Source organism: Alosa sapidissima, chromosome 2 (assembly GCF_018492685.1).
Source record: "Alosa sapidissima isolate fAloSap1 chromosome 2, fAloSap1.pri, whole genome shotgun sequence".
In the NCBI taxonomy this organism is placed as follows: Eukaryota; Metazoa; Chordata; class Actinopteri; order Clupeiformes; family Clupeidae; genus Alosa; species Alosa sapidissima.
Window position 1 is genome coordinate 3403469 of NC_055958.1, and position 15645 is coordinate 3419113.

The 15645-nt window shown below is 44.5% G+C and overlaps 1 protein-coding gene across 6 annotated transcripts in view; it reads left to right on the top strand.

The window, feature by feature from the left end:
* Positions 1-206: 206 nt before the first annotated feature.
* The window catches only part of slc39a10 (solute carrier family 39 member 10), a 47718-nt gene continuing 32279 nt past the window's right edge, over positions 207-15645 (top strand). For 2 of the 6 annotated variants that reach the window (XR_006025569.1, XM_042073418.1), the window contains exons 1-3: positions 8771-8871; positions 11776-13185; positions 13599-13761. Coding sequence is in view for 5 of the 6 variants with exons in the window: in XM_042073418.1 (XP_041929352.1) it covers positions 11797-13185; positions 13599-13761 (1552 nt within the window). In the remaining variant the exon portion in view is untranslated. Of the gene's footprint in view, positions 292-326; positions 1775-1890; positions 2011-5516; positions 7227-7363; positions 7462-7987; positions 8017-8770; positions 8872-11775; positions 13186-13598; positions 13762-15645 lie in introns of those variants that run through there. The other 4 variants (XM_042073452.1, XM_042073433.1, XM_042073443.1 and 1 more) reach the window with 4 other exon arrangements.

Below are 15645 nucleotides of genomic sequence, written 5' to 3' on the forward strand. Positions count from 1 at the left end.
AGCCAGCAAGTGTATCTGGCCTCATATATTGCTAATGAAACACATTTTAGTTAACTTTCGCCTACATATATTACGAAAAAAGTCCCCACTGCAGTTTCATCTGGAAATAGCACGTTATTGCGTACAGACAAGCCTACGCCAGAGTCCGTTTCTCTGCCTACGCAGTACACGTACCATCAATTAGTGAATTCCAACTTCCGCATACCCGTTGGCCTTTTGTGCGTGGTTGTCTTACGGAGTGGATTTTTTTGGTACCGAGCGGAGAGGAGATGCACACGGCACTCGAGTGAGGTAACTATATAAAAAACCCGATTTGTTTTCATACACTCCCACAACATGGACCCGAGCAGTGTTAACAACGTGTCGCTAGTTCAGACTACAATCAGAAGTCAGGGGGAATTTAATAAAAGTATAGTTTTGTGTTTTTACGGGGTTGTGTCTTAGCTTCTCAGCTAATCAGTCTATTTCCTGTGAAGTGTCTGGGGTTTGGAATATGAAACGGGAAGCTAACTTTAGCCAGCTAGCGACATGGGATTAACGTTTTTACCCAGTATAGTCTCCGGAGATAGATAGGAGGTCTGTTATCTATCTGTTGTAGTTTTCTGTTAGCTGATGACAATTATCTGTTTATTTGTCTGGCTAATGCTTCGTGTTGAAATAATGCATGGGCTTTGAGGATCCTCGGGACGACATGCTTTTGCCTGCTTAGCTAGTGTATCGCTAGCTAGCGAGAACTGCAGCGAAACATCAGCTAATATTAGCTGTCCGATTCAGGTTAGCTAGCTATTGGCTAGCGATTTTGAGTTCAGTCTTTAGTGTGTTCAGGGTTGGATCGGAATCGCAGTACATGCTATATAACATTGTTTGTTCTCGCCCATTCTTGGCTTTGCTTAGTGTGTGTTCTGCTAGGCACCTACAAGTGCTACATACGAAATATTTCGTCCATCCGCCACTTTAACGTTAATCTGTTATGCACACCACGTGTGGAAAGCTGTTACTGTAACTTGGCCTTTATGCTATATGGAGACTGGTTATGGCAACTGCCCGTGTGTTGTGAATGCAAGTATTGCATTTCTCGTAGCCTAACGTTACTTTGTGTCATATGGTACGGTTTGGTAGGTAAACCTTGTTCGTGGGAGGGCAGTACCGTGAGTCGCGAGCCCGGGGACGGCAAGCAAGCTTTCGTTATTCGTTACTGAAGAATGAGCAACTACAGGTCTCAAGCATCCCATTTGTGCAAATATCAGCAAGCACATGATTTTAGTTAGCGTTATCTAGCCATGTATGCCCCACACCCCACAGAGCGCCAAATTAAACGAATATCTGGGTTACCTACATTTTTGTATTGTATCTGTCAACATTTAAAGACCAAAATAATTAGCTGCGGACGTGTATCACACAGCAATTTGGTGATGTCAGATGTAGGAGTCGCGTTACTATTCCTTGCTATACCGTCGGCTGGACTATTGTACAGCCCATAAATTACACGAGTAACGTTATCACTTCACGAGTAATAATGACTAGAGTTGTAGGGGTTTTGCGGTGTCTAGAATCTAGTATTAGACGACTTTTATACCTTGCCAAGCGGGTTTCGCGCCAGTACTGCGTCATGACCACTGATCCATGAAAAGTTCAGATGACCTCATCAATTACAAGCTGGTGTATTTGTTTTTGTTCCGTCAGTTTGTCGAGATGGGACAGGCTAACTTTATTACGTGCATATCTTGACCTCATTGGCAGAATAATCACAATTCTCTACAGGATGCAGTACAATGTAGGTCTACTCATTTAATTAAGAAATGTATTACATTACACATTAAGTTGGAGGCTAAATCCTTTATTCAGATAGAACAAAGGGAACAACTGCTTTGCTTGATTAATTTTTTCCAGAAATGTCAAAAACAGTATCCCTCTATTATGAAAGAAGAAAGCCTTGGGTGGCAATTTGAGTCAGCCATTAGACATGTGCCATCTTGGACTGTGCCATAAAGGGCCCCATCTCTTCATTAGGTAACCAAACTATTCTTAAAGACCCCTCGCATGGTCCAATAAAGGTATTGTTTTGAGTGGGATTCCCTTAAGCATCTGTGATTTTTATATTAGTAGTCCAAATTGTTTATTTGTGTATTGTAGAAATGTATTTTTTGTTTTATCTGTGGATGAAATGAACAAGAATGCTGCTGTTTCCTGAATGGCATTGCTTGACTGGCAGAAAAAAATGCAGAATCTTTGTGAAATTGATGCAAATCAATAGGCTAACTAATCAACTCCAGGCTAACTAATCAACTCCATGATGCAAATCAATAGGCTAACTAATCAACTCCAGGCTAACTAATCAACTCAATGTCTTACCACAGTATCACTTTCCAAGATTCTGGGGGGAAAAAGCACACACAAAAAAATGTGATGTGGTGGAAGGACACACTCAGATAGTGTTATTGATTTTCTTTTAAAGCCTTTTAATGCTATGTGTCACATGGGGCAAGAAGTGTCCAATCGGTGATTATCAGGGGTCACCAAGTCACACTGATGACTGCTCCACAGGACACAGAGGGGAGCGTGGAATGATGTCAGCTGTTGAATCTGGATAAGGTGTCTAACAGAAAAAAACTGCTGGTGTTGTGTTGTAGTAATAATCAGTAGACACACACACACTATCCTTCAAAGCTTACAGTGTCGCATGTCAGTTGGGTGCAGTCAAAGCCAAGCTGCCATAACATTCAGCCTCTTAATGCCACAAAGACTTTTTCAGCAGGGAAGCCTGTATTCTTTTAGAAGTCCAATTATCTTTGAGCTTGTTTGTGTGTGTGTGTGTGTGTGTGCGTGCATGCGAGTGAATGAACAGTGTCTCTGGTCCTTCAGCATGCTTTTTTTGGAGACGTGAAATGATAATGGGTCTGACAGGCGTTGAAAATCTCCCAGATTAGCGCTCTCCTCCCGATTGCCTCTGTGCATTCCTGGGCTCCGTGACAAAAAAGAAAACAACTCATGGCTGATGAGGATACCCTTGTCATTTCTGCTGTTAACAACCTACTGGTCGCAGTTTATTTGCCACATTTGGACCTGGAGTCCACTCTGTCTTAGTTCTTCTCCTTCCTTGCGTCTTTGTCATCTCCTAGACACAGGAAAGATGCCAGTCTTGCGCAATGTAGCGCGCCATGGCTTGACCCTCTGGTTGACCTGTCCAGATGCTCACTCACACACAAAATCTCCTGGACTTTTCCCCCTACTGTAAGTGGCTACTTTAGTAGCTGATTAACTGAAATTCTCCACAGCCAACACCCACCCACCCACCCACTAACACACACGCACACCCACACCCTCCACCCACCTATTATATGGTAGTAAGTCACCTGACCTGAGGGGCTCACAACATCTAGACTTAGTGCCATGCTTTTCCAGAGAAACAGCAGTGCCAGAGAGGAGTAGAGTGGGTCTGGTTTTGGTCAGAAAGTAGAGGTAAGTCATCATTTTAAGGCCTGTGTGTTGGAGCTCTTTCAGTCTTAGCTGTGATAGCCCACTGTTTACCAGCTGAGATAACTAACAGTCACCTTGGACACTTTCCCATGCTTACAGCACAGCACACCTACAAAGCAAAGCTGGAAGTCTCATGATCATACACCTGGACATGGTAGAAGGTGTTGTTGGCAAAACATATTGAGGCATTTCAGCTTTTGGTTGATATCAGCAGTAGAAGCTTGGGTCTGAAGTGCTGTTGGTGAGGTGCATTGTGGGTCTTCTCTGTGAATAATCAGAGTAAGTGTGATTAGTTGTAGTGTGATGTGTGTTGGGCTGATGGTTTTGTACCATTTTCCAGTCTTGGTGTCTAAAGTTGGAGTTCTTAATAGTCTAGTTGGTCGTTACTGGTATGTTGCAGACAGATGATGATTCATTATGTGGCATCTTGTGTTGTATTTTTTAATGCTGAATATAGATACAGTGCCCTGTTAAATCTGCCCTGTTAAATCTGTAGGCTACATTTTTTAATGCTGAATATGGATACAGTGCCCTGTTAAATCTGTAGGCTGATTAAGTGGTGTCCGCGCTTTGTGAACTTCAGCAATGTAACCGCTGCCCTTCCTGCCATATGGCGCATTCGTGTTTAATCTCATTCTCTGTCTTCATAAACCAAGGATGTTGATTACCACTGTACTGAACTGACGCTAAGAATCAAACCCTATAAAACAATGGACTCCAATGGAAAAGGATGTCTTCTTTTTTTTCCCACTCCATGAATTTGTCTGAATTTGTGGCTGTTGCACAGCATGGGTGTTTCTGGATTGCCCTGGCACTGCCTGCTATCTGACAAACCCAAGTTGTGGGCATGAACATTTCTGTGCAGTTTGGCCCAGTGTGCCGTCCATTTGCAGTCGGAAGCAGGGCTCCAGACTAACTTTTTGCACTGGTTGCACTGGTGCGCCTAACTTTTTTTCTTAGGTGCACCAGCACAAAAGTTAGGTGCACCCAAATTTTCAACCACATCGCATTTAACACCGCAGCAGGTTCACTTCTTTTTCTTAATTACTGTCCTATATAGGTTGTCCTATGACTTATGATTTACAATTCTACAAGAAAAGTAACTTAATGAAGTGTTGGTGCTTTAAGTGCTTCACTGAGCTGAAATTTAAACTTAAAACATCTCAAGATGAATTAAATAAACATAACAGTGAGTAAATTAACAGTCCACGTCTTTTAAGGGCTTCAAACTGCACATCTCATGGCTCAATGTCTTACATACTATCCTTCATGATCTTTAGGCCTTGGCTAAACCAGCTCGCCATGCTAGCATCTTTCATAGAAATGTATTTAAGCACAATTTAAAAAGATGTTCCAATGTGATTTTGCAATGATGATTGCAATGATCATTTGACAGCCCCACAATGCAATTTACTTTTTAATTTTAGTATTTTTAAATTTTCAATAAGAACATCACTATGGTTAATGCAGTAACAAAATGGTAGGCCTATTATTATAGGCTATTGCAATGACTTGCCAGGCTCGATCTGTGTCCATTCAATTCACCGTACACAATGACCACAGTTATACATGCAGGGAATATTTGGGGCTTTAAATGTAGCAGCGATATTCGGTTTGCGCCAAATACCGGATTAAATTGATTGATGCCATCAGAATGACACAACTCGCGCGCAAAACGAATATTGCTGTTGAAAACCGGGTTACTCCCTGCATGTAACTGCGGTCAATGACGCACTCCTTTTCGGCGATATCTGTATCTCTGTCGTTCGGGAAGGCCTTGTGTGCATTGTTCGCGATTTTAAGACGTCTTTTCATCTGCAATGACACCTATAAATTTGGCGCAAGTGGCATTCCTGTACGTCGGGTTTACGTCGAACTATTTTTCTGGTGAATAATTATTTCGGACTGAACTTGGTGAAAGGAAGTTTCACTAGGCCTATCGTAGGCAATGATAAACTTGATCATCATCTCGGGCTCGTCTGATCGGTTTGCTGCTGCCAGCCGCCGGCAGTGGGGAGGGGACGTTTATCTCGGCACTGGGCCACGGCCAATCAGAGAGGATGTCCCGCCCTTCACTATCTGTGATTTGTTTAAGCCACGATATTGGCCAAATATTTGTCTGTTATTGAACCAAATGTAGAGTTTCAATGTGGACACTTTTTCCTCTCTCGAATAGCTGGTCGCACCGGTGTGACCTCCGATTTTTTTTAGTCACACTTTTGAAAAATTAGGTCGCATATGCGACCAAATTGGTCGCACTCTGGAGCCCTGGTCGGACGGCCCGTTGGGTTTGGCGGTGCTGGTCATTGAACAGTCAGTTCTACTGGCTGCACCTTCAGCTGAGATCTCTGTGGCGTGTTTTTCCCCATTCGCCCAAGTCCTCGGCAAATGCTTGCTGTCCCCTCATACCATCTGCTGGGTGGGGGCCCCATGTGTTAGCATGCATCTGCTCATCGTCTCTCTGCCTTCGGGTCTTCCGTTGACATATTTAGGAACGCATTCACATGAGAAAAGAGATCTTTTTCGCATGCACCAATCGAGTCACTGTCGGGTGCACCTTTCTCGTCCTTAATGGATTGTTAGTTGGGATTGCCACTTTTGACGGTGAAAATAGCTCCATGGTGCTTGAAGGTGTGACGCTGTCTGGAAATTTTGATAAATGCTGAAAAATGATATAAGGGGATAGCTTAGTTGTTTCTCATAGGTTTTGTGTAATGTTACCTAATATGTGTTGATGGGATGTTTGACCACTTCCTGTGAGAAACTGGGAATCATGTGAATAAGAATGGCAAGATTGGTATCCTTAAAAGACTTGGACAATGGAGGTTAGACACAGACAACCCTGGTTGTGTGTTTGGGTTGTAAAAGGCAATTGACCCATGTATGTCTACCATGTAAGATACCATGTAAGACTTCATTGTGCATCATTTCCTGCGTGACACTCCAGGTCAGACTTCTCATGTGTCGACTTCTCCATAAAACCTAGCACATGTGATCTGTCCTTCAGTTTACTCCTCTCATTGGGTAAGTGCTCGGTAGTGGATTGAAGGGAATGGAAAAACCAAAGGGAGCGTATTTTCCGCTGGAATGCAAGCGCACGAGAGGGGGGACAATGTCTCCCTGCAGACCTGTACGAGCTAATCCGTGGCCTCTCCCCCATGCGAGCACTGCAGCTTACAGTAAGGGCTCCTGAGGAATCGCAGGCAGACGCGCTCGCCTCACAACGGCAGGGCCTCACGCATGACTGCCGGAGATGAGATGGGGCTGGGGGGGGGGGGGCCTTGTGAGAGTCATATGAGGCGGCTTAAGGGCTCGCTCATTCATCCTCTCTTCCTTTTCTCTCTCTGTCTCTCTCTTCTCTCTCTCTCTTGTCTCTCTCCCTCTGTCTGAGTCGGAAGATGAGCAGTACACCGAGTCTGCAGCCCCCTGCCTCACCTCGCTCCGCTACACGCCAGGAATGTGCCCCCTGGTCGGTGCCCGCCGGACGATCCTACTCTCTTGGCGCCCGCTGTTCACTTCTTCTGCCCTGTCCTTCTCTCTTGCTTTGCCATCACGCAAACGTGGCTGCCAGTGTATTGGCTAATGAAGGCTGTAGATTAAAGTATTTAATATACTTCAGCATTTCTCTGTGTTAGCCTTGACACAACACTATTTGTACAATCGATGGAGCTTCTTTCAAATATCCTCATATTAAAAACAAAGCTAACTTTTAAACTCACTCTGTACCTGATCTTTCCATTATGATACTGGTAAGGTTCTGCCACGTGCCTTAACTAGTAAATGTCACAACTGTCAATAATAAATAATCTGGTCCTGGTCTTTGTTTCCAACCAGGAATGGTGCCAATTTACACACTATTAATCCTTTGATTTTCTTTTGTTCTCAGCCTAAAAAAAGAAAAGAAGGAAATCTGGATAAAAAAGTGGAAATATAAAGGCCAGTGGATCTGAATCAAGGGCCAAGGTGGCGCGTGTTGTCATTACGGTATGCTGGTCTGTAGGGAGTACTCCCATCTCTGTTCTCCTTTCCTTGTTTGTCATGTGGTTGCTGCAGTGAGTTCAGCGATTTAACAGGGCTAGGCGTGAGAATATTGTTCTTCAAGACATGCTGTGTGTCAACTACACCACGGTCAAAAGTTTGGGGTCACTGTTTTAAATAACAATGCAACTGATCTCAGCTGGTATTCTGTCTATAATGGAGTGGAATGGAAATTTCTAAGTGACCCCAAACTTTTGACCGGTAGTGTAACTGGTAACTGTGGTAACTGCTGGGACTGTTAATCTTAAAATAATCGTTTTAGCTTTGAATGCCTAAACTACTCCTTGGAATTGTGTAGGATGTGTGTGTGGCTACAAATTGTTTGTGTTTAGACAATAGGCCTGCAGGCTTCCTAGATAAACGCTGCTCTGTGTGTTTGTTGTGTTTCTGTATGAGCGTACTCAGAGAGGCATGGCCAATAAACTAAACTCTACTCCCCTGACAAACACTAAACTGGTCTTTTCGTTTGCAGTGGTGTTGAAGAAGAAGCCCTCAGATATGGTAAGTAAAGCCGTCATGTACCATTCCCTCCTAGGACCTGCCCTTATAACAAACCCCAGTGGTGTTAATCCTGTTGCATATGCCTAGACACACACACACAAACAACACACACCATAACCTATAATCTCAAGAATAAGCAAAGCATTGTGCCAAGTGAAGGGTCATTTAAGTGATAAGACCTTTACCTAACCATGGATACATTACATCCTTTTCCCCCTCAGATTTCCGTCAGTTGTAGCATTAGACATGTCCCTTCTATCACTTCTCTGCTTTTCTCAGTAGTGTTGGGCATCGCAGCTGGTGCCATTATACACAGCTAATTTAATGCATTGGGACTCAAGTGTAGTCCTTTAGTGGTGGTCATGTTTATAAGAGAACAGTAGACTATTCAACTGTTTGTTGATTAAGCCCCCCCCCCCATGGATTCCAGATCCCCCATCTCACCGTCAATGGGAGCCAAACCTTTTAGTATTATCTCATGATGAGTTTTTGTAACTCATGATTCGCTTTGCCCTCTCCGAAGCTCTTTCACAAGACGGCTCATGGAAATGTCATATGGGCAACAAAGAAGTCATTGAGGAGCCATACTGGGGCTTGTTTGTCAGATCCGCGAGATCTTAAAATAGGTTCCGGTCTTGCCTCATCCTATCTTCGCCCCGAAGGTTCAGAGGTCAACACGGTCTCATGTTTATAAACAGTGTGTGTTGTCGGGCAGCTCTCTGAAGAAGGGTTGTAATCACGTTAATGTTTGAAACCAAAACCTTGGCCATTGTCTCACACACACACACACACACACACAGTCGCTTAATTCAGTTTTCACACGCTCTCGGGGACGGACTGCTGCACGGTCGAGGCGTAAGTACTCCACGCTTGGGTGGCAGGTCCAGAGTCACCCTGGAAGGCTTGCATTGATTTAGTCACTGGGCTTGGAGTCTGCTGCTGTTGTCTGTCTGCAGTGTTTTAAATAGGAATATTGCCAGGCTGAAGTGTGTTAAATTGATTAGACCTGTATCCTGTGTATAAAGTCTCTATTGTTGGTTCAGTGGCGATGTTTGTATGCAAGTGTGAGGACACTATTTGTGCATGCATCTATGCTAATGGAAAGTGAAACACATGGCAGTGTTTTGAGGATGTAGTGTTGCATATATCCTGCCTTTAAATACTCATGTGAAAGGTCAGTCCTGTATGGGGTCGATTAGAATCGATAGTTGTTGAGCGGTTTAGTTGAGATCCTAAGTTACTGTCATCATATTCTGATATATTTTGTCTTTACTTTAAGTACCACGACCAAAAAAAACACCTGTTTTACTATCTCTACATTGACCACTATTGCTTCCTCATAAAATTTCCACTCAGAACATTAATTTCTAGATTATATTTAGATTGTGCGTGTAGTAAGTTCCTTTAATAACCTGTTTTGATTTCGAATTAAGGGACTTTATAAACTGCCGTTGAAACAATAGGATATTGCAGTGGTATTGGCTGATTAAACCCTGGCTTAGGTTTCACGTGTTCTACACCTGGCTAATTAATTGGACTCAGCCACTTACTATGTAGAGAGAAAAAATAAGGTATTAAAGGCTGGCTTAGAGGCTTTATAACCCCTGATGGCAAGATGGCGATAAGAACAATTCAGTGTGAAACTAAATAAGGTTTGCAGTTTACAGATATTGGGAAGTGTAAAAACTAAAAACTTACCCATAAAAAATGTACCTCCAAGCTACTGCAGTCTGAACCAGGGATCAATACTGAATAGAAACGTTAAATGTACCTCCAAGCTACTGCAGTCTGAACCAGGAATCAATACTGAATAGAAACGTTAAATGTACCTCCAAGCTACTGCAGTCTGAACCAGGGATCAATACTGAATAGAAACGTTATTGCATTTAGGGCAACTAATAAGAGGAAATCCTATGCACTCATTTCTCTTTCTTGTCTATTTTAAGATCATAACGTTTTGATGTTTTCCACTGTCTGTGTTAATGTCCAACACTCACAGAACTGTGTCCTATCAGTATTTTTATTTGTTTGCTCCTAATTTACTGTTAACTGTAGTCTCCATTTCCACTCTGTGTGGAGACTGTGTGGTTGCATCGTATAGAGCAGTGGTTCTCAACGGTCCTCGGTGTGCTGAGAGGCAAAGTGAGGTGTACCTTAGGATTTTGAGGAACCTAATGTGCTTTTATACAGGTTCATGAAATAGGCTATAGAGCTAACAATGACACAGCTTCTTGATTAAAAAGCTCAATCAACATCATGTGAGCATATGGCCAACACTGTGGTCTCCGCTCTTGAACACACTGTGTAGAGAAACATATGGGCATGAGAATGAACACTCCTGTTATTTAGAAAATAATGTGTGTGACATACTTCACAATCAGTAACGAAGTCGATGTGCCTTGGCGGCTTGGTTTGATCTTTGGTGTGCCTTAGCCCCAAAACGGTTGAGAACCTCTGGTTCATTGTTGCATTGTTTGTATGTCCCCTCAGGACAATGTATTAGGGCCTCATTTGAGTTTTTCTTGAGAGCTTTCATTTGACTTTGGTTTGGTGGAGGAGAGATCCAGACCTACCCACCCTAAACCAGTCTGAGCACAGGATGCTTTTTTCCCCAATAGTCAGCTGTTTTTCAATGTAGACATGATAGATTCCACCGCTACGTACAGTATGGTGTTGTTTGTAATGCATATCTGTGCATTCTCCAGTCTGTGGGAAATCAGCAGGTTCATTGCAGATAGCCAGTAGCTCGTGTTCAGACCGTAGGTTGGTCTTCACAAATGCTGTGGTCCCTGCCCAGCCGTCGCCAGCCACGTAGCTGATAGCCTGTAACATATGCTATTTTTCTTCTTTATTCATCCTGTCTCAAGTCTGCAGTGTCGAAAGGTGTCGCACACACACCTGAGGTGAATACGTGACTGCAGTCAGGGAAGGTGCTGTGTCTGAATGGGAATTATGGGCATTATTAGGCTTCCATCCACTAATTTGGAGCTTAATTAAATAATTTAAAGGTTTTTCTATGTTTCGTGAGGTCTATGAATGGGTTTTTGGATATTACAGATATTCTAGGAAATCTGGTCCCTAATCTCAAGGCTCTTTACTGTAAAGCATTAACCCCCCCCCCCCTGCCCACGTACAGTAATCTAAGGCACTTGATGGGGTCTGGAGTGGCCAAGCCTCACATGTATGTGCTGGAATGTATGTGCAGGCGTTGCCTGCTTGAACTATTCACTATTGATGAACTTAACTGCTGCAAGAGCTCTGGCGTTTGTGAGTAATGTTATGAGCCGTGTGGGGTTGTGACTGCGTTTCCCCCCAGGGGGTGTTTCATCCCAGCTGTGTGGCCATGTGCTCTCCACTCCTCCACTCCTGTCCCCGTGCTCTCCAGACACCCCCCCCCCCCACCAGACCTGCAGGCCTCTCCACACAGTCGCATGGAGATCACTTGACTGAAATTACATTTGCTCCTGGCTAACCACATGAAAAACATTTTTTTTTTTATACCTACTTCGTACTGTATACTGCTGGCAGTATGTGCAGGGGAAAGCTGTCTGAGGGCACGTTGTTGTTAATGTGATTAAATATTAGATAAGAAGATTTTTTTTCTTTCTTGTTTGTGCTGGTGACTTTTAAGTAGCAGCGGATGTGTAATTTCTTTCTTTCTTTCTTTCTTTCTTTCTTTCTTTTTTCTTTCTTTCTTTCTTTCTCTTTCTTTCTTTCTTTCTTTCTTTCTTTCTTTCTTTCCTGCTTTTCTAAATGAAGGCGTCTCGAAGTGAGGAGAAGATGAGGGTCCATGCACACACTAAGTTCTGCTTCATCTGCGTGCTCACCTTCCTGTTCAACCAGTGCAGCCACTGCCACAGCGATGGCCACCACCATGGACACGGACACGGAGGCAGCAGCGGTGACCTGGACCACGGCCACAGCCACGATCGGAGTGACCACGACCACGATCTTGAACACGAACACGATCACGTCCACAACGACCTGCAGATATCCCAGGCGCCGTACGTGGGTCCGTCGGGTCAGCCTGCGGCGGCGGGTGACGTTGGAGATGGCGGGGTCAGCGAGGCGGAGAAAGAGCAGCACTACTACATCCAGAAGCTGTTCCACTACTACAGCCAGGGAGACCAGCTCAGCTTCCACGGCTTCCAGAACCTGCTGCTGAACCTGGGCCTGGGCAAGGTGAAGGTGGTCGGCGTCAAACACGACGAGCATGACCACGTCGCTCATCTGGACCTACTGGACCATGCTCGCCACCATGACCATGACCATGACCACGACCACCACCATGGCCACGGCCATGACCATAACTCTCACAGCCATGGTGGGAGCCACACCACACACTCTCACCACCACCACCAGCACCCCAATACAGAGGCCGGAGGAGCGCACACCACAGCCGGACAGGGCACCTTCCCCTGTAGCCCGAACAGCTCTGAGCCTACCGTGGACAGTGGCCCCATGGGCCGTGACGATCACGATCACGCTCACACTCAGGACAATGAGCACAAGCACACCCATGATGACCATGGTGATCATAATCACACCGCCGCAGCCAGCGACCGTGCGGCCGACAGCAACGAGTTCAGCCAGGTGCCCGAGCAGGTGCAGGAGGAGGTTGGCGAACATATCCATGACGAACAGTCGCCGCCCCACCACCACCACGACCACCATCACAAGCATCCGCACCCACACCCCCACAACCACGAGCACCGCGCCCCAGCCAACAGCACAGACATTCGGATCCCCGCTCCCCGGGCAGCCCCGCCCACACAGCTCCCTGCCCAGCCCACACGGACACCGCAGAGGGCCACTTTGGGCTCAGGCCTCCAGGAGGCTAGCCCGTCGCTAGCTCCAACCCTGGCCCCAGTGACCAAGAGGACCAGAAAGCCGCAGAGAGTCAGGGGAGGCCAGCGCAACAGGAACAGGCCAGCGACCACTACTGTGCCTCCCACAGCGGCAGGACAGGACCATGGACACGATCATGACCACGATCACGACCATGATCACGACCATGATCACCATGACCACAGCCATGAACATCACGACCACAACCATGACCACAGACGTAGTCGCTCCCGGAAAGAGAAGAGAGAAGTGCCAAACAAGGACAGGAGATCGTCCCTTGCAGAGCCTCATTCTGACAGTCAGTTGCACCAACATGACGAGGTAGGCCTTTTGAGTTCTCCAACTGAAGGTGCTTCTAAACATGGAGAACCAAAGACTGATAGTCATACCTCTGCTTTATGTTGAATTCATGCCATGCTACACTCTGGGAAACAACACAAACTGTGTTGTCCCTATCTGGACATAGAGATGTGTTAAAAACAGTGTTTGTTGTGTTGTGTTTTCAACACATTTGTTTTAAGAGTTTATATTAGAGTGTCCTGTTTTCATAAAGTTAGAATCATTAGTCTCATATAAGACATGCAAATTCCTCTTACCATTGCATGTCATGACATATTTTGTGATGTATTACTCTGTTTTGTAGGCACACTATTGATGTTTTGCTGTTATTTTAATATCCTCTCCTTTATCCTATCCTTCAATTTTCCTTTCTCCCCCCCCCCCCCCCCCCCAAGTGCTTGAACCTGACTCAGCTGCTGCAATATTATGGGCTGAGTCCACAGTCCACCATCACCCCCCAAGAGTTCACCTACCTGTGCCCTGCCCTGCTCTACCAGATCGACAGACGCCTGTGCATACGCCACACGGAGTATGAAAATGTCCAGAGTGAACAAACCGGTACGAGAACTACCTATGTGTACTTGATGAGCAACTTTCTGCTAATGTTATTGTTAGAGGTGGGAAGAGTGTAGTGCAGATTCAATTATTTCACAATATTAATATTCCTGGGGAATTATAAAGCATGTACATGTAGTACAGCTGTGAGGGCTCAATTACGTTCAGTAGATCATTGAATCTCAATCAGTCTCATGAAAATGACATCTATACAGTGTGCTGTAAATGCATTGTGAAAAAGAACAGTTTTTACAAACAGGATTTACAAATAGAGCTACAGCTACAAAAACAGACACCGAAAAGACCACAATGTCTCAAAATCGGTTGTTGTGACATTTTACAATTTAATTAACCAGGTGGTCAGTCTATTTTTCGGTGAAGTAGTCCTATGATTTCGTTGAATAGCACATGGTCTCATGCTTTGGCATGGGAGGTCCTGGCCTTGATTGAAGGCATTTGTGCCATATTTGTGCTATCAAAACCTTGTTAACAATTTACTAAGGACAGACATGGTGTTCTGCCAAAACTAATTCCAATATAATTTCCTCTGGGATATTGCGGCCTTTTTCCAGACAATATGGTCACAAACTGCACATGTACTGTAGGTGTCACTGCTCCTGGTATTCCCACCAGTGCAGATACTTAAAAGTCTCATAAAAGTTGTTTTTTTCCCCTCTTGGTGTGTTATCCGCAGAACGCACTCCATAGCTGACTGCTCTTATCAATGTGATAACAGGTGGTAATTAAGTTGTAAACACCTGAGACTTTGAGTGGTATTCAACCAAAGAGGACACGGCCTTACGGCCATGGAGTTTATGTGTGGGACCTGTGTAGGACCAAGCAGGCATAAATCTGCCACAAGATGAACAGTGGCTGGTCCAAACGAGCAGTTTATCTATGGGCAAAGATAAAAGTGAAAATGCTGAGAAAAAGGTTTTTCTGTGTGCCTTTTTTTCTGGCCCATACCAATGAATTTTATATCCCTGGATGCTCCACTGACCAAAAACAGCAACTTGAGAGCCTTTATCTTCATTACCCATGTAATATATTAAATGGGCTTGATTGAAAGTTTATATTTAACAACTATCTTCAATGCCAGTCACTTAAGCATAGCTTAAGCATGCATGCAATGCACATTGTCGACATTTAACACTGGATTACTATGTGCTTGTGAACCAAAAAGGATTTCCCCACTTTCACAGTTAAAGCGTGTAAGGATTGCTAACCTTTCTCCGTCATATTTAAGAGCTTTTACCTCCCGGTATTAATAATTAGCTACAGTAACTTCCTGTTTTAATTCAAAGAATCAGAAAAAGGGCTGTATCTGAAGAGACCGGACGAATGATAAGATTCTCTCCATGCTGCTCAGCAGGTCCTAGACTTGCAGGGCCTAATAGCTTTGTGGTCATCTTGGCCTCGGTGATTGCATTTTCCCCACTGGTAGGGCCCTCTGCTTGGCTGTTGAAAATGGCCATACTAGCTTTTAATGGCTTCAGTTTTCATATCCCAACTGTGAAGGTCTGTTTTGGATTGAACGTTGAGATACAATGATCATTTTCAGTTAATTAAACCATAGTGTGTTTTATTTCTCTGGCAAAAAACAGTCTTATAGTCATGATGATGGTTATTACTTCCCCCAAATTCTAAAAGTATGCTACTTGTAATAACTTTACTTAAAGGGACACCAGGCAAGCCTGATGCTTTTTCTCTAAGAAACTCCCCCTTTGCTTGGTCTGAAGCTCTTTTCCTTTTCTTTGCATCTTCCATCAAGGGTTTTCGCTGCTTTTTCGCCGGCTCTGCCATTATACACACGTTTGCAACAATCGCTAGCGTTTAGTTAGCCTGCCTCTGTGCTGTGGATGCAGGATGTAAACTGATCCTGCTTCG